This window comes from Thamnophis elegans, chromosome 2 (assembly GCF_009769535.1).
Source record: "Thamnophis elegans isolate rThaEle1 chromosome 2, rThaEle1.pri, whole genome shotgun sequence".
NCBI classification, from domain to species: Eukaryota; Metazoa; Chordata; class Lepidosauria; order Squamata; family Colubridae; genus Thamnophis; species Thamnophis elegans.
This window is the reverse complement of record NC_045542.1, coordinates 170,105,783-170,128,160: the sequence shown is the minus strand read 5'-3', so window position 1 is coordinate 170,128,160 and position 22,378 is coordinate 170,105,783. Positions and strand designations below refer to the sequence as shown.

Below are 22,378 nucleotides of genomic sequence, written 5' to 3'. Positions count from 1 at the left end.
GAATCCTTAAAGCATTCTGCTGAATAAACAACTTGGCCAGTGGAGAAAATTGCCCCTACATAAGGCTATAGGAATGCTCCTATAAGGTGGACAGAGACAAGGGCCTGAATAAAGAGCGCTTTAAAGACCACGTAACAAACCTTTGTCCCTGATTGGGTAAACTTTGTTTCTATCCGCCTAAAATGTATATAATACTCTGAGACACTCTCGCAGGGGTTTGGCTATTCCTTACACGCATTTTGTCTGTGTTTTGGATATAGTTTTGTCATCCAGCTTTTGCTTTGGCTATAAATAAAAGCTGATAGTTTTTGCAAGCCTCATCTCGAATCTCACTCTCTTTGGCAACTCAGTGGCTTGGGAAAACGTCTGGAATCTTACACTAGATACCAGAAGAAAACATAAAATCAACGTCTTTCATTGTTTGATCACTTACTTTCTGGCATGTCACATATACTGAATGTATGTATCATTTTTTTCTGTACCCTATAAAAAGACTTGACCCTCCCCAATAGGTTTTACTTGGCGATTCATATATTTAGATGGGGGAAGAAGCCCCTTTGCAAAGCTAAAAATCTCTCAATTTCAGAGATCTTATTAGCACCACACCAGACTCCAGATGTCTGAACCTGGAGGCAAAAGTAAGACACAAAGATCTCTAGGGAGATTCTCAGCCATCCAGGTGAGGGGTCTCCAGCCTTTCTGGCTTTGAAGAGTGGGGAGGGGATGTTGCTTACATAAATGGAGCCTCCTGCTCAAGCACGTGCCCACCACTCATGCAAATGGAGCTTCCTCTGCGAGTGCTCACCGTTCACAGAAATTGAGCTGTGTGCGCTCACCTGCTTGTGCAACTCAGTTTCAAACAGGCTGTGGCCTGGTACTGGGCCATGTCTGGAGTTGGAGGCCCCTAATCCAGGTCATGGTAATCTTAAAGATGTTTTTTCAAGAGGCAGCTCGACTTTATTTTTCATTGAAGATGTTAATGCTTCTTATCCAGAACTGAAGAAGCTTCTTGGATGAGAAGCAAAACTAATCTTGGAGGAAAAAACAAATCCAGTTGCTTCTTGAAATACCACCTTTGGGATAAGACTCAAGACAGAATCCCTCTCCACCTCAAAAAGCAGGGAGAGAATGTACTGGGAAAATTGGAAGATGGGGGGAGGCAATGGCCCCATTAGGAAACACTTGTAAGAAAGAGGAGGGGGGGGAGGGAAGAGAAAGAGAAGAGGGACCTTGGAGGTCTTCTAGTCCAACCCCCTGCTTAGGCAAGAAACACTATACCATTTAGTTTCATCCACCGTCTGAAATGAGCAAAGATTCAACCGTTGGTTTCTGCTGAACTTCAACCATTTCTCGACGCAGGGAGAAGAGTTAATATGGAGCATGCCCTGGAGATCTTTTTTTAAAAGATGAAGTAGGAAATGAGTTGCGGGTCTCTGTATGAAGCAGTGTTCTCTCATTCTGATCTCAAGCTTCCTGGAAGCTGAGAAAACATGTGGAGTCATGGCAAGAGGAGGGTGAGATGCTGCTCTTCTTGCAAGCAAATGTGGGGAAGTGAATCCCCATCCTCTTGATAGGCTTTCTGGGGGAAATGGTGCAGGGGCTGGTGATGCACGGGAGGAGGAAACTTCTTGCCCCCCCAGTGGGAATATCAGAGGGAGAGGAAGCTTGAGGAGCAGTTGAAGGCACCAGACTGAACGCCTTCTCTGCTTCCCAGTTTCCTATTGGCGCCTCCAGCAATCCGACAAACTTGGGAAGTACTTTCCCACTTAATGTCTATGGAGATTCATCCAGGCCATGGTTGTCCCAAAGTTGCTTTTTCAAGAGACCACTGAATGTTCTGTTTTTTCTTTGAAGGTGTTTTGCTTCTCATCCATGAGCTGAAGAAGCTTCTTGGATGATAAGCGAAACGTCTTCAAAGAAAAACAAAAAAATCCAGTTGTCTCTTGAAAAAGGAATTTTGGGTGCTTCCCTGCTTGCTTTCCCAGGGAGAGGGGGCCTTGCTGGCAGCCCCCACACAACCTAACCCACCCCCAACTCTGGGCCCTCCATTTCCCACATAGTTCTTTAGTTGTCTCCAGAGTGTCCTTGCTGCAGCTGGAAGATGTCTCGTGCAAAGCAGGATTGCCAACGGTGGATTTTTAAGCCTACATCTGAGTTTCTGGGTGTTTTTAAAAAAAAATAAAATCTAAAGTTTTCTATACATCACATATTGTACGTATCAAATAGGTAAAAAGTAGTTTAAAGCAGATTTACAGGTAGTCTTCGACTTACAACAGTTTGTTTAATGACCATTCAAAGTTACAACCGAACTAAAAAAAGTGACCCATGGCCATTCTTCATAACTTATCACCATTGCAGCCTCCCCAGGATCATCTGATCAAAATTCAGACACTTAACAACTGACTCGTAGTTCTGACAGTTGAGGTGTTCCAGGATTCCCTTTTGCGACCTTCTGACAAGCAAAGTCAAGGGGGAAGCCAGATTCACTTAACAACCGTATTATTAACTTAACAAGATCAGTGATTCACTTAACAACTCTGGCAAGAAAGGTTGTAAAATGGGGCTAAATTCACTTAACAAATGTCTCACTTAGTTTCTTTTTAGTTTTAATGCAGTCTCCTCCACATTCTACAGAGGAATCATTGAGTCTGTCATCTGCACCTCTGTAACCGTCTTTTGGTTCTGCAACCCAACAAGACAAACACAGACTTCAGAGAATAATCAGAACTGCAGAAAAAACAATTACTACCAACCTGCCTTCCATTGAGAACCTGTATACTGCACAAGTCAAAAAGAGGGCTGTGAAAATATTTACAGACCCCTTGCATCCTGGACATAAATTGTTTCAACTCCTACCCTCAAAATGATGCTATAGAGCGCTGCACACCAAGACAACGAGACACAAGAACAGTTTTTCCCCGAACGCCATCACTCTGCTAAACAAATAATTCCCTCAACACTGTCAAACCATTCACTAAGTCTGCATTACTATTACTATTAATCTTCTCATCATTCCTATCGCCCATCTCTTCCCACTTATGACTGCAGGGCTGTAACTTTGTTGCTTGTATCCTTATGATTTATATTGATATTGATTGTTTCCTGATTGCTTATTGTACCCTATGATTATAATTAAGTGTTGTACCTTATGATTCTTGATGAATGTATCTTGTCTTTTTAGGTACACTGAGAGCATCTGCACCAAAGACAAATGCTTTCTGTGTCCAATCACATTTGGCCAATAAAGAATTCTATTCTATTCTATTCTATTCTATTTTATTCTATTCTGTTAATGTCAGGCCTGCCTCCGTTCAAAACTCAAGAAAGAAAAACCCCAACTCCATTGATTTAGAGAAGAGGTTTGAAGTGATAGCAAACCTCCCTTTCAGTTCTCATGGGACTACACCAGCTCATTTCCCCATTCCAAATACCCAAGGCTCCCTTCCCCTTTACTATGGCAGCTGATAGCAAGCACGCTGAAGAAACCCATGTTGGAGATCCGGCTGACAGTTCCTACTCCACATAGTACTTGGAAGAATGTATTTACATTGACTAGATGAGTCACAATAACTACTTCTGCTTTATTATGGTTGAATAGTAATGTGGAGTCCTTAGTGCTTTGTGAGCTTCATTGTTTACTTGCAGATGCTTCATTAAACAACTAAATAACACCTTCAATGCTAGAGATGTTACTTGAGATGTTACTAGTGAGCCATGGTGGCACAGTGGTTAGACTGCAGTACTGCAGGCTACTTCTACTGACTGCCAAGATGGCAGTTCAAATCTCACCAAGCTCAAGATTGACTCAGCCTTCCATCCTTATGAGGTGTGTAAAATGAGAAGCCAGATTGTTGGGGGCAATATGCTGACTCTGTAAACCACTATGAAGTGGTATATAAATTTAAGTGCTATTGCTACTTAATTCAGTAATGAAACATCTTCAAGAAAAAACAAAGCCCGAAGAGCATCAAGGGCTCCAAAGTTGAACCCTGAGCTATTCTTTTCTATTGAATAGTAATATTGAGAGCTTATATATAATTCCTACTCATTCACTTTTATGAGGACTATGTGTCCATCTTCATGTTCCCAGTACTTTAGGCTGATTTTAGTTGTGCCTTTTTAGTCATTAGAAGGCATATTTATGCCAGGTGCACCTCTACAAAGTATAAAACACCTCCATAACTGTAGCTACTTTGGTAAATGTGGAGACATAAATTCAGCAGGACCACGATTACTTTCTATATATTTTGATCTTTATCTCCTTCACTTAAATTTATTACCCCCTTTGCTCCTAATAACTGATAGAAACTAATACCATATATTAATGACAAGAAACCACCACAAAATTGTCCTAAAAGCCAATTGGAAGGACTGCAAAGTACCATAAACTTTACATTATTTCATAAAGCAGATGAACAGAATTGGAAAAACATAGAAATGCTGAAATAACTGATGGAACTAATGAGGGGAGGATACCTAAGTTTTTGTTTAACATTTCTAACAGGAATTTTTTTCTCTTCAAGCTACTGATGGAAAGGAGAATTAGAAATATCAAAAAAACCACAGCTAATGCCATTGCAAACAATTAACTCCGACATGGAAAAGGGGGGGATCCACAAAGGAAAGAGGGAAGTCAGAATTCCGTCCTTCACCGTATTTCAAACGACAGCCTCTTCGGCAGGGAGAGGTGGGGTCCAATTTTACCTGCCAGCAATGCCCGTTCTTTGGACGTTCCAATTATCAGTATGACAGATATCAGTCAGATAGATCAGGATATGAAATGGGAGCCAGAGGTAGACAGCAAGCTCAGGGCAAGAAACCATTTCGTGGTGGAGGCAACAATCCATATCGTAGTGACTTAGAGACATCAATACCGATAGGGGGTCAACTGACTTTTTTCTCAGAAAGGTGGAAAGAGATTATGACCGATGCTTGGGTACTACACACTGTAGCATCAGGGCTTTCCCTGGAATTTCACTCCCCTCCTCCGAAGCTTTTTCTATGCTGTCCCATGTCAAGAGACCCAGAGAGAAGAGGTCTTATGGAAGCGGCGATCCAACATTTGTTGGAGATTCAAGCAATACAACCGGTTTCTTGGGAACAGTGGAGAAAGGGATTCTATTCAATGCTGCTTGTAATCCTGAAAGCTTCGGGGGGGGGGGGGGGATTCTAAATTTACGGGGTCTCAACAGGCATCTGATTTACAGAAGATTCAAAATGCATTCCCTTTGATCTACACTGGCGGAAATCCAGTAGGGGAACCTTTTGATTTCAGTATATCTGACAGAGGCTTATCTACATATTTCCATACATCCAAAGTACAGGCAGTATCTGAGATTTTGCTACAACAGACATTTCCAGTATGCAGCCCTTCCATTCAGACTTGTCGGCCCCATTGTCGGTGAGAAAGGATCTCTGTGTTTTTCATGTGAACAGGGTGGTCTTGCGGATGGACCCTGTATTTTTGCCGAAGGTTAACTCCTTGTTTTACCGAGCGCAGGAGTTAATACTGTCCAAAACCTCAACATTCTTTAGAAAGGCAATGACATACATTAGATGTAAGAAGGGCACTCCACATTTATATTTCTAGGACCAAGGAATTCAGAAAGACCAAGGCCCTGTTTGTATCCTTTCTGCCGTCAATCTGGGACACAAGGTGACATCTTCTACAGTGGTTCAGGGCTTGTATAGCTAAGGCATATGAGAGTCAGTCTATTACTGTACCCAAAGGGATAACTGCTCATTCTACAAGAAGTAGAATGGGCCACTCAAGCATCAGTAGAAGTGATGTGTAGGATGCCGACATGGACTTTGCCAGTATCTTTCATTCATCATTATAGACTAGATGCATTTTCATCTGCAGAAGCTGCCTTTGGTAGGCATGTACTTCAAAAGGTGATAGAGGAAGACACCAAATTGGGTCAAGACCAAGCCCATAGGACTGGCAAATCTTTGGTATGTCCCATCCTGGACTGTACCATCGATACCATGGAGAAGGGGCATTGGTCTTGCCTGTGAACGCCCTTTCTCATGAGGATCAATGGTACAGTCCAGACCCAGTTAGGGCTTGGCCAATGGCTGGGGTAGGGTGAAGTTTGGACTGGATGGAGTACAAGATTCTGCTCGCTTCGTCTTCATTGATCAAGACTGAGGACCGTTGGCAAGGAGTCGTGTCTTCAGAATTTAAATTCAGTCTTCTAACTTGAGCTGAGAGCTCAAGAAAAACAGTCCTGCGAGCTGAGACTGAATTGAAAGACTGAGGACCGTTGGCAAGGAGGCACATCTTCAGAATTCAACGAGCTAGCAGACTAGAATAATCCATCCTGCACTGTCGCATCGATCCTCATGAGAAAGGGTGTTCACAGGCAAGGCCAATGCCCCTTCTCCATGGTATCGATAGTACAGTCCAGGTTGGGACATACCAAAAAGTTGGCAGTCCTACCAACGCCCCATCTAGTAGATTAGTTAGATGGAGAGCTGTAGATATCATAGACTCAATTTTAAAAAAACTTTGGACAAGTTCTTCATCAAAGTTTTTTGGATGAACTTAGCAGGCATAGAATAAAGGGCAGATCGTCTATGCAGATTTTCACTTATCCAGATCATGGTTATCCCAAGGGTGATTTTCAAAAGACAAATGGACTTTGTTTTTCCCTTTTTGCTGAAGACGTTTTCACCTCTCATCCAAAAAGACAGCAAAGTCCACATTCTGGACAGAGAGGACCACTGGTTGGAAAGGGGTCAAAGAGGCCATCTTTGTTAAAATGGAGCAGACCTCTCAACTGGGGGGAGCGATACAATACCACCTCTCCTCTTTACAACACAATCCTTTCAGCAGTTCCAAGAAGGTTCCACACCTATTTGCACTATTCAGGTGACATTGAGGGCTCTGATAAACCTCCAAGTGGCCTCATTGATTCTCAGAGTGCTAAAGACCAGGTGATTGCAAGGAATATGAATCCTTCCATCTTTTCCCATTCAGCCAGAACTGAAGACCCTTCTTGGATGAGAAGCAAAACGACTTCAAAGAAAAAAGAAGCCCAATTGCCTTTTGAAAAAGCACCTTTGGGAAAAGGGCAGGTCCTGTTTTGGATGAGTAACTGACTAAAGAATAGAAAAGAAACACTGTGAGTAAATGAATATTTCTCACAATGGAGGGTCGAAACTAATAGGGACCCACAGGGTCCCATTCTAGGACTGATGCTTTTAAGATATTTATAAATGATCTGGAAACAGGCATGACTAATAGAGGAGACAGGTTTGCTGATGACACTGTTCGAGAAAAATCTCCTTCAGCATCCTTCTTCCTTCTCAATCACCCAAACTCCAAACATCTTTATTAAGAGTCTGCAGAATCAGGTCAAACACAGAGAGTTCAGCAACAGTTTTTGAGGGCAAGATCTTGACCAGTCTAGTAAGCTTCTATAGACAGTCTGAGTACAAGGAAATAAACAGGGAAGAGACAATATAGGTTATTAAAAACAACTAGTCTGTTTCATTCATTTTTGCATATTCAGGAAGTCTACCGTAATTGTGCTTTTAGCAGTTAGGCTTTAGTTTTCTAGGAACTTATCTCTTAGCACTCGCCACAATTGGCAGTTAGCTCAAAAGATAACCACATCCTGCCATCTGCAGGGTAATTGAAGCTTTTGCCATCAGGCTTACCAATAAAGCAGCAAAGGAGGGTTGAGGAGTTCACAGCAGATGAAAATGGATTCTAGTAATTGTCCCAAAACATCTCTTGACCTCCCCCTTCAATACAATCTCAATGTCAGACTTGCCAGTTTGCTCTCTCAAGAAAATAGAACTCCTGACTCCATTTAGTTGAAGCAAAGAAATTTCTACTGAAAGAAACTGGTTGCAGCAAAGTCAAGCGGAATCTGGTGTTCCTGCGCAAAATACATAGTTATTCTTTCCAACTCTCAATCCCTCCCAGCCATGACCAGTCCCTCCCAGCCAGCCAATGTGATGTCGGAAAGATGTTTTGAGAAACTCTGAGGTGTGAAACTGGTAACATTCCATTCTCAGGGCAAACAGCCTTGAAGTTCCTGGTACAAGTCAGTTTGGTGATCTAGTCTGCTTCCATTATCATTTCCACCTCCCATTCCTCCTGGCTGGCCGCACCATTTGATGGACATTTGTGGACAGACAGACAGACAGAGATAGATGGATGGATGGATGGATGGATGGATGATAAATAGATGATAGAGATAGATGATAGAAAGACAGACAAAAATAAATAAAGTCCAGGATTTAAAATCAAGAACTTGCAGGATTTGAAAGAATGAGATAACCTAATTACTCTGAATTACTCTGCAGCTGGGCTGCTACACACAGTAGCCCTAGTTTGCTTTGCAGACTTGCTTGGTTTCTGTGTGGTTTCTCCCCACCACTCAGCTTTGCTTCTCAAAGGTTTTGCAGTTCCAAGAATTGCTGGTTTCTCTCTCTGGCAGAGGGGAGCTGTCGAGATGCTGATCTTTGACTTGAAGGTACCTCTCCCAGAGTCTTCTGTTATCTTCTTAATATAACTCTTCTTAATCTACACTCATGCTTGTTTTCAGTTTCCTTTTTATAAAATAAACCCTCCAATGAAGGAGATGATGGGGCTGTTTTAGCCTTCCTGCCCAAGTTTGAATCAAAGCTCTAGATTCCAGGAAGAAGAAGAAAAGCCTGCTTATACCAGGTGATGAGTTCACTCTTCCACAAGATCAGACACTGCCAAGGTCCAGCACGATCCGTCCCAGACAACATTAATGTTGGAGCTCCTGCTGATCCTGCTTTCCTGCTGAAGCGCTACTCTGGTGAGTATCCAAAAAGAGGGAAGGAAGGGTTTTGTCCCCACCCCAGGCCTGGCTGTTCTGTGTGTGAAATGTTGGGGGCTATCTGAAAGATGGTGGGAGGACTCAGCAGGGGATCTGAAAATCTGCCTGACCTCAGACAAGGAGACAAAGGGGATCAGTGTTTAAAGAGGGTGCACAACCTTTTCCCAATTGATGGAGAGACCCTGTCTTCGATTCCTCCTCTGTTCTCTTATAGGAGCTTCCTGGTCATTGCCTTGTTATTTGCCTCCAGAAATTGGGAGGAAAAGAAAAGGGTCTCCTAGGTGCAGCCCCACATGTATATCGCTCTCAGGCTTGTATCACTTTTTCTTTCCCCCAGTAGAATGTCTGATCCCCAGAGGCATTCTTGGAGCTTTGGGAGAGAGTGGGGAGTTCACACATGGCAAAAAGCCTGCGGGAACAACTGAGGTTTCAACAGTCAACAACTCTGATAGGAGAAAATGAAGAAGCTGGGCATTGCAGCAGTTGTTTTTGTGTGTGTGTTGTATTACTATACTAAAAACAACACACACAAAAAGGTCTACTCTTCCTTTGGGAGAATTAGCCCAAAAGGTTATCTTCTTTCTAGGTGTGGAAAGTTATCACCCAACCCTCTCCCAGAAAAATAAAATATCCTAGGAAATATTGAAAAGGCAGAATATTATATTTCCCTGGATGTGAAAAGGAGAAATGTTTTAAAGAGAAACTTACTGCAGCTTCCTGCTCCCCCCCCCTTTGTCAATGGGCCATTAAGAAGGCCAAGCCACTCCCTTTACATAATAAAGAGTTCTCCCCTTCAGCTCCAGGGGGATGGGATTAAGGCATGATAATATTGGCACTTTACCCAACTTTACCCCACATGGCATCTGAGAACTCAACCAAACCTGGATTCAAAACAGCCTAGAGAGTTGCCCCTGCATGGTCACATGGGAATCTGACAACCAATCAGAATACAAGGTCAAGATCAAAGGCCAGAGAGGGCATAAAACCAGGGACTCAGCATCTCAGTCCTTCCTTCTCTTTTCTCCACCAACATTGAAGCATGTGATCACCTTTTCTGTTCAGGGCTCAAGCCATGTGGTCCTGTCCACCAATAAGCCATCTTTCCAAGCAGCCTCTATGTCTCCAGTGTCTTTTTCCCCACTTGGAGCTGAATCCAGGACATTTTTTTCAACACAGGAAAGTACCATAATTGAATTATTTTACTTATCTACCCAAGACCAGTTTTCCACCACTAAAGATGTATCTTTAATCACCATTTAAATCCCCGTTCAACCATTGGAATCAGGAAACAAAGGTTTTGAAATTTATTTCACTATTGGCAAGGTGGTGATAATTTAAGGTTATTACAACTTTGCAAAACTATTGGTTCTATAGCACAGATTATTTTACTTAGTTTGGGTAATGAAATATCTGCAAGAAAACAAGCAAAGGAGCACCCTTCATTTCAATCCTGAACTACAAATATTCTCCTTTATTGGTATAAATCAAATTAAAATACAAGAAAAGCCATGCTATTTATCAATACTACAAAGTCCATGTTGGTGTGGCCTTCAATTCTCAGAGAAAAATAGCCTTTTCCTGAGTAAGCAAATTGCCAATCAGGAAGCAAAGCTCAATGCATAGGATTTTTATAACTTTTTATAAGAGCAAAGTCCTAGGGCAGACCAGGGATCAAAGCCGATGTTCAGAAAACAAGGAGTTGAATTTTCAGGGTGAGACTGGAGGAAGAGAAGCGTTTCTGGTATGGTGCAGATTTAAATTCTGCAGCTCTCAAATTCACTCTCGCTGTTGAGCTTTAAGGGACAACTCACTGAGAGTTGTCCCTTAAAGAACTTATTTTTGCAAATAAACGCATTTTGAAATTTTCAGGGAAGAGGATGAAGGGTAGCAGGTCTTTCTAGCTCCAGTGTGATCATTTTTCCCCAGGTTTCTCACATTGAGACAAAGCTGGGACAACTCCAGAGATCTGGCCAGGCTGATTCCAGCAGAGAGGACACTAAGGAGGTTTCAACCAAGTGAGCCTGAAGACGCAGGGGTGCTGAACTGGACCTACAAGAAATGTTTTGTGGGGAAGAAACCTGTGGAGAAATTCCTTGATCACAAGAAAGAGACTATAAGAAGTGAGCCTACAAAGTGTAAACATTCGGAAATTGCCAGAAAGTTTCACTAGCCTAATTCTAGTATCAAAGAAATCTCAGCGAAGTTTCACAGCAACTGATCTGATGTGGAAATGAAGCATGTCCAGGAATTCTCAGAAACCAGGAAAAGGTGAGTATGGGTCAATAGGGTGTGGGTGGGCTTCATTGATTAGGAAAACTGGGGGGGGGGGGGATGTCCAGCCCTATTCCTGCAAAATAAAGACCGGATCTTGTGAAATGGCTGAAATCAGAACTCTGCTCTTCAGATAGGAAATGAACATTTTTCTCTTGGAAAATTAAACCCAGACTTTAATGCCAAGTAAATTGACACTTAATATCAAAACAGGGGAAGACTGAGTCCACATTTGGCCCATCCCCTGGAGGCATCAAGGCTTGAACTGCTAGGAATTACCACTCAGTTTATTACTATTTTCATGTGAAGTGAAAAATAGATAAGGTTGAATGTGCATGTTGGGGAATTTTCCAAGATCACTTAAAAGGAACCAAAGTGGTATGTCTTCTATCTCTATAGAAGAGTCACAGCAAGGTCATTATTTAAATGAGCAATATTATTTGAAATGGAAGAATCCAACAGAGTTATGCAAACTTCCCTAAAGGGAAATGTGTGAATGGGCACAAGATGCCTTAATTGCAGCCTAAGAGACCAACTCAAAGTAACAGAGAACCACACATACAAGCACATTTATATATTTAATGTATTAAAAGATTTCCCCACAGTACACTCCATATAGGTTTAATTCAAACTTTTCTTTAAAAAAAGGAAGCAGATACAAAAGAAAATGTAAAAATATGAGAGATTGTTCTTGCATAGTCTGAGCTTGAATTGGGATAAAAAAATATTCTTGACAATAGAAAGAAACCATGTGGCATAATAACATGAAATGAATTAGCCAGAAGGCAGCCATTGATCCAGTGTGGGGGTGATAGTGTCACAGCTCATTAATCCAGCATCCCTGAATGGTTCTTCATGAAGAGATCTATGGGATCTCTTGGGATCAAATGGAACCAGCTTGGTTAAGTTCCAGAGGAGGATAGGGTTTCAGTGGCTATGAAGTGCACTAGTCAAGGACATTACTAACCATGGGGCATCTCACCGGCTCAGGGTTGACTCAGCCTTCCATCCTTCCGAGGTGGGTAAAATGAGGACCCGGATTGTTGTTGGGGGCAATATGCTGACTCTGTAAACCGCTTAGAGAGGGCTGAAAGCCCTATGAAGCGGTATATAAGTCTAACTGCTATTGCTATTGCTATCTGTGTTCTGAAGGATGGATTAGAGTCTCTGCAAGACTAGGAAAGGATGGGAACATAACCCTAGGGATAGAACAAGGGGTGTGCATGTGTGCAAAGGGAAAAGAAGTGCCAATTTTCACAAATGTTTATTTTGTACTGGGTGTCTCTTTTCAGCTTCTCGCATTTCCATCAACATGAGCTCATGCTTGACTGCAGAAGGCTCTCCCGGGACTCTTCTTGAGCCATTTCCACCTCTCAACTATGAAAGGAACAGAAGCTGTCGAAGCCCAGCAGGATCCTCCCAGAAACGACCAATTTTGATCCTGATATTCCTGGCTCTCCAGCTGGAGGACTGCTGTGGTGAGTATCGTGGAAGAGGGAAGGAAAGCAGATTTGTTCCTATCTCAATCCTGGTGATTCTTTATGTGAAATGCACTTGGTGGGGGCTATCAAAAAATGGAGAGTAAACTCAACAAAGATCTGAAAAACTGCCTGGTTGCTTCAGGCAACAAAGAGACAAAGGGGATCCCTGTTTAAAGAAAAATAATTAAGTCTAGTGAAAAGAAGGACTCCTGGTGAGACAATAGCAGTGTTTCAATATTTGAGGGGCTGCCACAAAGCAGAGGGGGTCAACCTATTCCCCAAAGCACCAGAAGGCAGGACAAGAAGCAATGGATGGAAACTAATCAAGGACAGATTAGTTTCAATCTAGAAATGAAAAATTTCCTAACAGTAAGAACAATTAATCAGTGGAACAACTTGCCTTCAGAAGTTGTGGGTACTCTTTTAAGCTTTTAAGAAGAGATTGGACAGCCATTTGTCTGGAATGGTACAGGCCTCCTGCTTCAGCAGGGGGTCGGACTAGAAGACCTTCAAGGTCCCTGTCCAACTGTTATTCTGTTAAGAGGATACAAGATCTCTTCCCAACCTGATGGAGAGATTCTGGCTTCACTTCATCTTCTGTTCCTTCATTGGATTTTCCTGGTCTCTCCTACCTCGCCATTTGCTTCCAGAAATTGAAGGAAAAGGAAAAAGGCTTCTCAGTGCAATTTCATCTGTTTCTCTCTCTGAGGCTTGTAATCATTATTCTTTTCCTTCCCTTCCCTTCCCTTCCCTTTGTTAGAATGGCTGATCCACAGAGCCATTCTTGGGGCATTGAGAGAGAGCGGGAGTTCACACATGGCACTAAGTCTGAGGAAACAACTGTGGTTTCAACAGACAACAACTCTGATGTGAGAAATGAAGAAGCTGGGCATTGCAGCAGTTGTGGTCATACAACTATACAAAAATATATCTACTCTTTCTTTGGGAGAATTAGCTAAAATTCAAGGTCATCTTTTCAGGGAAACACTGTAATTGGACTGTTTTATTTTTTATCTACCCATTATCAGTTTTCCACCCACTAAAGCAGTGGTCTCCAACCTTGGCAACTTTAAGACTTGTGGACTTCAACTCCACAAAGCTGGCTGAGGAACTCTGGGAGTTGAAGTCCACAAGTCTTAAAGTTGCCAAGGTTGGAGACCACTGCACTAAAGGACTTGTCTTAACCTCCATTTAAATCACTGCTCTACCACTGAACTCAGGAAATAAATGTGACTCACTAGTTTTTGAAAATAAATTTCAGTGCTGGCACAATGGTGATAATTTGAGGTTGCTATACCCTTGCAAAACTATTGGTTCCTGGATACATGTCAAAAATAGTTTCTAGTGTGTCAATCATGAAATGGAGATAGCTCCCTTCTTCACCTCACCCCAAATTCTGACATATGAAAAGTGTTTGACAACAATTCTTCTGCCTATCCCAAAGAGGAAGCTAGTTTGGAAGGGGCTCTTTGCACATTCACCTGGAGAGCAGTAAGGGAGGGAGGTTCCATTTGCAGATATCCATAACTCTGTCCTCTTTGGTCTCTCCAGCCTCCTCCTCGCACTCCCTCTATTACTCCTACACCTTTGTTTCAAAGCCCAGCCAAGGGCTGCCCCAGTTTAGCATCCTGGAGTCTGTGGATGGGCAGCCCATCGCTCACTATGACAGCAACACGAAAGAGTATCTCTCTCTAGTGCCTTGGATGGAGAAGGTGAAGAAAGAGGAGCCGCTTTGGGAGGAATACACTGGAATAGCAAAGAAGGCAGAACAGGACTTTGGGAGAAACCTGGTAACCTTACAGAAGTACTACAACCACAGTGAGGGTGAGTAATTGTGTGGGGAAGGACACAAGGTCTTCATCTCTGCAGCAGAATGGGAGGGAGGGGAATTGCTACTCCATAAAGGGAAGTCAGAAAAGTCAGGTATGCTTCTCCATTCAGAAATGCAAATCCTGCTCCTCTTTGCTATAGGGAGAGTTGGAAGAGGGTCCAGAATATGGGGTTGAGTGGTTAAGGAAAACTCTAGAGAAAACACCTTTCTCCACATTCTAATAGGGAAGAACACTTCACTGTGATAAATCTGTTACGTTTGATTTGTAGGGACCTCATTGACGTTCTTCAGGATGGTTTATCCCCAACCTGACCCTTCATATTTTCCAGTGGTGTGTTCATCACCAGTCATATCCACTCTAATCTCTCTGCTTTCTTATGTATCTCCTCAGGATTTCACACCTTGCAGTGGAGGTATGGTTGTAAACTGAGTCATGATCAGCTACGAGGAGGTTCTGACCAGGACAGTTATGATGGGAGGACTTTTATCAGCTTTGACAAGGAGACACTCAGCTGGATAGCATCTGATACGGCAGCTCAACTGTCCAAGAGGAAATTGGAAGGGAAACCATCAGTTGCCAAGCACATAAAATACTACTTGGAGGAAACTTGCATTGAAATGCTGAGGAGACGCATCACATATGGGAAGGAAGTTCTGCTGAGAAAAGGTTTGGATGAGATACTTTGGGGAGAGGAGCTTCCTGAAAATGCAACAATTCTTTACACATTTCTTCTAAAGTAGACACACTTAGGTCCTTCTTTGAGTGACTTATATTCTAAATCTGAGCCCATGACAAAGCCCACCTGTGTGATGGTATGCCCTAACTGTGACATTATATCATCTCTTTGTTCCACCATAAATGGTACTGTAGCACTGGAACAGGTGTGATAAAGGGCACTCAAAAGGATTAAGAGATTGGAGGGTTTCTTCCTCAGGGCTTGAACATAGAGAAAAGTTGAGATTATTTAGGAAGTTTTTTCCTACTAGTGAAATTCACATTCTATCCATGGAAATGCTCCATATTTACTCTGATCCTGTCATTTCTGCAGAGCCCCCATCAGTGACAGTCACAAGTAAGACAGAGGCCAGCCAAAGAGAAACCCACATCTGCCGAGTGGATGGTTTCTTTCCCAAGGATATCAAAGCAACCTGGAGGAAGGATGGAAAAATCTATCTGAAGGACACTTTGCATGGATTAGTTGCCCCCAGTTCAGATGGAACATATCACTTCTGGCTCAGCATTACGATTAATCCTGGTGAACGGAATCACTTCCAGTGTCATGTAGAGCATGACAGCCTGAAGAGTCCTCTGAAGGTGGTTTTGATGGTGCCTGGTGAGTATTTTGGAAAGATAGAAAGCTGGAAAGGCAGAGGATTTCTCACCAAATAGGAAGAAACAGTAGTCCAGAGACCTTTAGCTGTGTTGCAGTCTCATTGATAGCTCCAGGCAAAATCTGAGTCTTAGTGGATAGCTGCTAAGTTTGACTTTGTTTTGCGCAGCACTGTTTCCATTCCATAATATCCCTCCCACCTTCAAGATCCTAAAACTAATGTTGTAGTCAAAGACCCAAGCTAGGGGCTGCCTTTCCATCTCTTATCTGTGTTTGCTGTGCAATAATTTTGTCCTTAGGTAAATTTAATTTTAGGTTAAGGTAAATCTTTAGGAAGATAGTATTACCTCCAAGCTGAAACAGTAAACGGTAGGCGAGTTGTCTTTTCCTGCGATATCCCAAGTTCATGAACATGAACTAATTTATGTGCTTTGAATTCTCCATAATAGAAACACATACATATTTTCTATTTAGATTCATTTTTATTACATTTATGTGCCAGCCGTCTCACCAATAAGGCGAGTTTTTTCTTCTTCTTCTTCTTTAAGCACCCCACCCAGTGTCTATTATAATCACTGTTCTGGCAGCCATTTTCATGGTCCTAGCTATTGGATGGTTGCTGTGCTTGGGTAAGTATGTTGTAGTTGGAGAGAATTTCTTGTTGCGGGATTCACATAAGCCCACAATGCATATTTTCCTTATGAGAGATGTTGCACTGATTTATTAGGTAGAAATAATTATTCTCATCCCAAACTTCCATACCCTTAATTGTCTCATAGTGGTTATGGGTGGTGGTGGTCAGAGAGGGTGAGGTTCCATTGAAGGAATGGGGTCTTTTCTTGGTTTTTGGAAAGCCTTTCCCTTCTGCTAATGAGAATAGCTAGTGGCCCCTTCCCTTTCTGGGGCAGTGAGAAAATCCCTGAGAAACCTCTGTCCAGGAGCTCTTCTTGCCAGACTGAATGACTCTTGCAATTGGGCATAATTTCATTTCCCTCTGTCTGATTTCTTCCTTTAGCGGTACACATACAAATAAAAATTTCCCAAGCATCTCCAGGTAGGTTGGCATACATTTGATCTTGTTTTTAATAAAATATTGGTAGCTCAGGGTTGAAATGATGGGTCCTTGGTGCTCTTTAAGCTCGCTTTCTTACAGATATTTCATTACTAAGTACTTACCATTACATACCAAACTAAGTAACATCATAAGTGCTAGCAAAGAGTCGAGTTTTGCTCTATGGTTTTTACTCTTAAACAGGGGAGATGGAGATGTGATCGGTTATTAACATATGTACTTTGCTATCTTCTGGTAAGTTGCAAATGGTAGGCACTTGGATTTTCTTGGGCAAGGAACAGCAAAGAAGCTTCTTGAATGAGAGGCAAAATGTTTTAAAGGGGGGAAAATCCAAGAAAATAAAGTTGCTTTTTGAAAAAGCACCTTTAGGAGATTCTAAGAATTGTTAAGAGATTGGATAGAGAGGAACAAGGGTAGATTAAACTTTTGCAACATGAAAGTGCTAGTTATCAGAAAATATCTTAGCACTTGGAATTCTCTATCTTGGGACTGACTATAGATCTGGCTTTGAAGATATAAGTCCCTAGCTTACACATCCTGGAATCACAGCAAGAGATGACTACTTGGCAGAAGGGAGCTTGGTCCAGTTACAGTTGGTGCACCAGGGATGGCCCTACCTGAACCAAGTAGCTCTAAGAACAGTAGTGGAGGCTTATAGATATCTGCAAACCATTACTCAATGCAACTTCTAGGAGATCTCAACAGCTCTTCTGTCAGGGTTCGTGGGAAAAAGCTGGAAAAGGATATGCTTGTAAACATTACTTCCAATCCTAATTCTGATTCTTTTCCTGCAGATGAAAGAAGTTTCAATACAGGATACAGTGAGTGAACTATTCCTCCTTGTACTTTTCTGCCATAAAGTTAATGAGGATAGATGCAGATAATTATGGTACCTCTGTGAACAAGGGCAAGCACTGAACTAAAATGGGGAAGATGGTAATTTGTCTCTAGCCAGCAGACAAATCATAGCAATTTTGCTTGTGCTGGGCAAGATGGAAAAGGGGAAATTGTAGTCAAATAAAATATTTTTTTAAAAGACTCATACTTTATGTTATGCTTTTCTCCACAAATTATTTTCTCCAGAAAATGGGACCATTAACAAATCTTTTTTTTTGTTAAATGTGTTTAATTAAAAGTATCCAAGTTTTTAAACCTGGCATCCAGTGTTGAATTCTGACAGTTTTGTTTTGACCACTCACAGTAAAGGGGGAAGGGAAATGAGGGGACATTTGTTTCTGGTGCCCTCCCTGTGGCCATATTATGATCACTGCAGGCTCCTAAGGAAGAGTTGATGCACTGTCCAGAGAGAGCCCGGATGCAGGGCATCTAGAGTTGTGTTGTGAGAGATGGGGTGCCACATTTATGCTAAAGGCTATTGATGGAAGCAGGCCTAAAGCAAAAATATGTATTATATATAACTTGTGTCAGGGGATAAAAGCTGATGAATGCTTTGTTCTGGTCCACTTTCTGTGCACCCGTGTTTGCAAATACATGAATAAACTTCTTTTCTGATTTCAAGTGTGGTCTTGGGTAGTTCCACATGCAAATGTGCAGTTTACACCATATGGAAATAAATTTTCATTAATCTACTTTCAACTCTTGGTTTAACTTAGAACCTGTTTGTTGGTTGCCATCTTAGAATTACCTGGTCCAATTTCCCATTAAAAAAAAAAATCAGCTAAGATCAATTAAGTACTGTCATGAAAATGGCAGGGACAATAACACAAATGTTGCCCTTCTTGGCAAACATTTCCTGCTTTACCAGTCACATTCTGCATCCGAGGCAACATAAGCCTGCAAACACCTCAGCCCCAGGAGAGAAGAGAAACATGTGAATTCATTTCTAAGCCCAAAGGGGGTATTCAAAGAGAGGATAGAAGGAAGGGAAGCTGCTTCTGAGATGTTCCCGAAAATTATAATTTTTATATATTATTCGAAAAACAAACTTAGATCTCCTCCATCATAAGAAAAGCATATCTGGGTTTCCCTTTTAGTAATTTTCCTTCTCTCCCCCCCCCCCCCCCATGTACTTTCTTACATAAAGGGATACTCGCCTTTGTTGGACTTCTGCTTCTGATACTTAACCTTATAGATTTGCTGTATTTCTTTGGTGAGTATAGCATCATTTCCTGGGAGGTGGGAAATAATTGGACGGATGGTATTTCCAGATGGCCTCTCCTTTTCTAATTTCCAGGGAGAACTTGATCAACATAATTTGCTTTAATAACTTCATTTAATACTCCTGCTATCCTTTTACTCCCATAAAGACAAAGCTTGGTTTCAGAGACTTTTTTCTCCCCAGATTTAATTGCAGGATCCACACTGTTGCGCTTTATATACTTGGGTGTGTTTCTCAGCTGCTGTCTATTGGGGATTGTTGGATTGTCGGTGTGGATCAGTGAGTAAACAGTGTATATGTTTTTTGGAATGTGCATGGGGAGAAGGGGGGTGGGTGTCTGTATTTTTCTAATAAATTTCTTCCCAAGGAAGTGGGGTTATATAGTATTTGACTTTGTGGATGTAATCAGGTTTCTCTGCTCTTCTTTATTATTATGTATTCTCTTATTTATATATTGATCATTACTTATTTCATTATCTTGTTCAAGATCCCAAAAACTGATGCAGATGTTCCTTTGCAGAGATACTGTTACCAGGGGATTAAAAGGAAGCTCTCTGCCAGCATCTGGACAGCATGCTGGACATAGCACATTTGGCTTGTCCAGCATAGCATTACCTGGACAGGGCAGGAGACAGGAAATCTTTAAAAAGATTGTGGTCCTGTGATTTGGGTAAAAGTGGAAACAAACAATTGGTGAGAGTTGGTAGACTGTGACTGGTGTTGTGACTGAAGAATTGGAGAAAAAATGGAAAGTTCAAGACCTTTGACAAAATTTCACAGAGGTCCAGGGCCTTTAGAAGAAAGATGAAGATGATTGGGCGGAACCACTTGAATTGCAGGGCTTTGGCTACATATAATTAAAGATAAAATATCCCCTTCCTAAAATGCTGCTATCAATTAAAAAGTAGAAAAATAATTCTATTCTAACTTTTCATTTTCCCTACCTTCACTTTCACTACTTCCTCTGCAACTCTTCCCTTGCATTCAGGATGACATTAGTTAGTTCAAATTTCATTTGGCATTATTAGGGCAGCACTTCACTGACGAAGATGGGGGGATAGCATTCTTTATTTTATGAGGCATATGTAGCTGTAGTAATTGAAATACAAGTGGTCCTTGTTTAAAAAACCACTCAATTTTGCAAAGATTCAGAACAAGTGATACCTATGACTGACGTTCCAGTCACTGCAGCACCCTGCAGTTAGGAGATCATAATTTGCAACTTTTTCCAGCTTTCGACAAGTAAAATCAGTGAAGGAGATTGCAAATGGTGATATCCTCACTTTATAATGGTGTGGAATTTGGTTAATGACAAAAACTGGAAATGTCAGAATTGCTGTTGCTAAGAGTAGTGATGTGATGTCACACTTTATGATCATGCCACTTAGCAACAGCAATTCCAGTCCCACTTGCAGTTGTTAACTAAGGGCTAGCTACAATATCTTAAGTTGTCTTGAGTAAATCTTAAAATCAAGACATATATCACTAATTATAAAAAATATCTTCCACAGGGTTGAAGAAAAGAAACATAAGGCCCTTGTCATCAGGGCAGAATGCTATAGCATCAGGTGAGTGATGCTTCTTCCCAACATGTTCCCTCTTACATGCCCTTTTAATCAATGGGGACAGGAGACTCTATGAGGTAGTCTGTTGCTTTTTGTATTATGTCTGAGTTTTCCCTCTTTTCAAGTGCTCTTCTTTTTGCGGCAAATTCTCTCAAGAGAGTCAGAAGCTAAGTTAAGCAGTCTAAGGTGATGGTTACTAGTTAAAGAACAAAGCAAAAACTAGCAAATGGCAGTTTTGTCATTCTTGAAGATATAGTCCAGAAGTATCTTGGAATCTCTTCCATACTAGCAACAAGAAAACTATAGTTGTAATAAGGAAAGCTGCCTTGAAGGTTGTCCCAAGGTTCTTGGGTTAGAAGCAAAATGTTTTCAAGGAAAACACCAAGAAAGTCCAGTTACTTTTTGGAAAAGTATCTTTGGGGCAATCATGACCTGGATGACTGAGAATCTCCATAGACATTTGCCCTCAAGTTTGAATCAGCCCCTTCCTCTGAGGTATTTTGGTTCTGAGGTACCGTATTTTTCAGAGTATAAGACGTACGTTTTTCCCTCATAAAAGAGGCTGAAAATCTGGATGCATCTTATACACTGAATACAGCATTTGTAGTCTACTCTCTGTATTTTTATTATTTATTGGGGGCTCCCTCTATTATACATATTGCTCAGGATGTGCTCTGTATGATCCCAGCCTGAAGACAACTGCAGTTCAACTTTGAGCTGCCATGGAGGGACTACAGGTTTGTGGAGAAGTGGCCCTTGGGCATGTGCTCATGTGGCCAACATAGTAATGCTTAGCCTAGTGTTTCTCAAATTTGGCAACTTAAAGATGTGTAGACTTCATCTCCCAAAATTCCCCACATCTCAAATTGTCAAGGTTGAGATTTTCTGGCTTAGTAAAGGGTGTGATTCGGCAACTGGGAGCAAATATCACATCATTTCCTCATCACTGACCACCTGTCCTTTCTCTCTTCAGAGAATCACAGAGAGTCCAGCAATTCAGGCAGAAGTAACCTTGAGGAAATCCCACTGCAACAGACAGGAGTCTTCAACAATACTGCTGGTGAAGAAAACCAAAGGGAGGACCTCCGAAGTTAGTTGACCTCCAAAACTCCTTTTGTTTACATCAGAATTTTTCTAAAAAAAGTTTTAACAAATTGGAGGATTATTTTTTAAAACTGTATGCTGCTGAATTTATCAAATTCATGGCAATTCACATCATATAGATTTTTCAATCTATTTGGGGAAGTCTCAGATGCATCAAGTTTTTTGTGATGCCACCTGTCCTGTGTTTAACTATAGAAAAAAATTAAAAATATTTAATGCATTTAGTATTTCTTTGTAATACATGCATTTAATACATTATTAATACATGAATAATGACGGATCTGCTAGTCCTAATTGTGGTCACTAATGAGAATTATTGCAAGAGTTAAGATCTGATATATTTATAAAGGTCTGTGTATGCTTACAATTTTACATGCTTACCGTATCAAAACAATTCAAATAGTGATGGATGAGTTATGTGTCTTCTTCTGTTGTTATAATTCTAATTGCTCCTCCTGTAACTCCCTTGCTGCTTAACAGTCAGTGCCATTCCATTAATGCCTAATACTCCTCTGAATAATTCAATCTGCACCCATGTGCCAGTATGGCACCCACTTTGAAAAAAGTTGTGGGAGGCAGATTAAACTCTTCAAAAAAGATCTTGAAAAATGCAGATACTTGTCAGTTTTACTCACAGTAATTCTTATATTGAGCATTTTTACATGAGGAAAATCAAATCAGGGAAAATGTTAAAACTACTCTGGGAAAACTAAGGGAAAAAATAATCACATTTACATTAAAAACAGGTATCTCAATGTTATCTCCTGAATGGTTGCTTGGAG

At 41.3% G+C, this 22,378-nt stretch overlaps 1 protein-coding gene and 1 long non-coding RNA gene across 2 annotated transcripts; both read left to right on the top strand.

Annotated features, from left to right (window-relative positions):
• Positions 1–12,395: 12,395 nt before the first annotated feature.
• On the top strand, positions 12,396–16,098 carry LOC116503408 (zinc-alpha-2-glycoprotein-like). The gene is made up of 4 exons (XM_032209808.1): positions 12,396–12,571; positions 14,126–14,398; positions 14,797–15,072; positions 15,455–16,098. Exons 1-4 carry the CDS (start codon positions 12,406–12,408, stop codon positions 15,793–15,795), a joined length of 1,056 nt encoding a protein of 351 aa, XP_032065699.1. The 5' UTR covers positions 12,396–12,405; the 3' UTR covers positions 15,796–16,098.
• A 2,740-nt stretch (positions 16,099–18,838) lies between these two features.
• LOC116503458 lies at positions 18,839–22,084 on the top strand. The gene is made up of 3 exons (XR_004254701.1): positions 18,839–19,206; positions 20,439–20,495; positions 21,466–22,084. It is a non-coding gene; the product is annotated as an uncharacterized LOC116503458 (long non-coding RNA).
• The last annotated feature ends 294 nt before the right edge of the window (positions 22,085–22,378 follow it).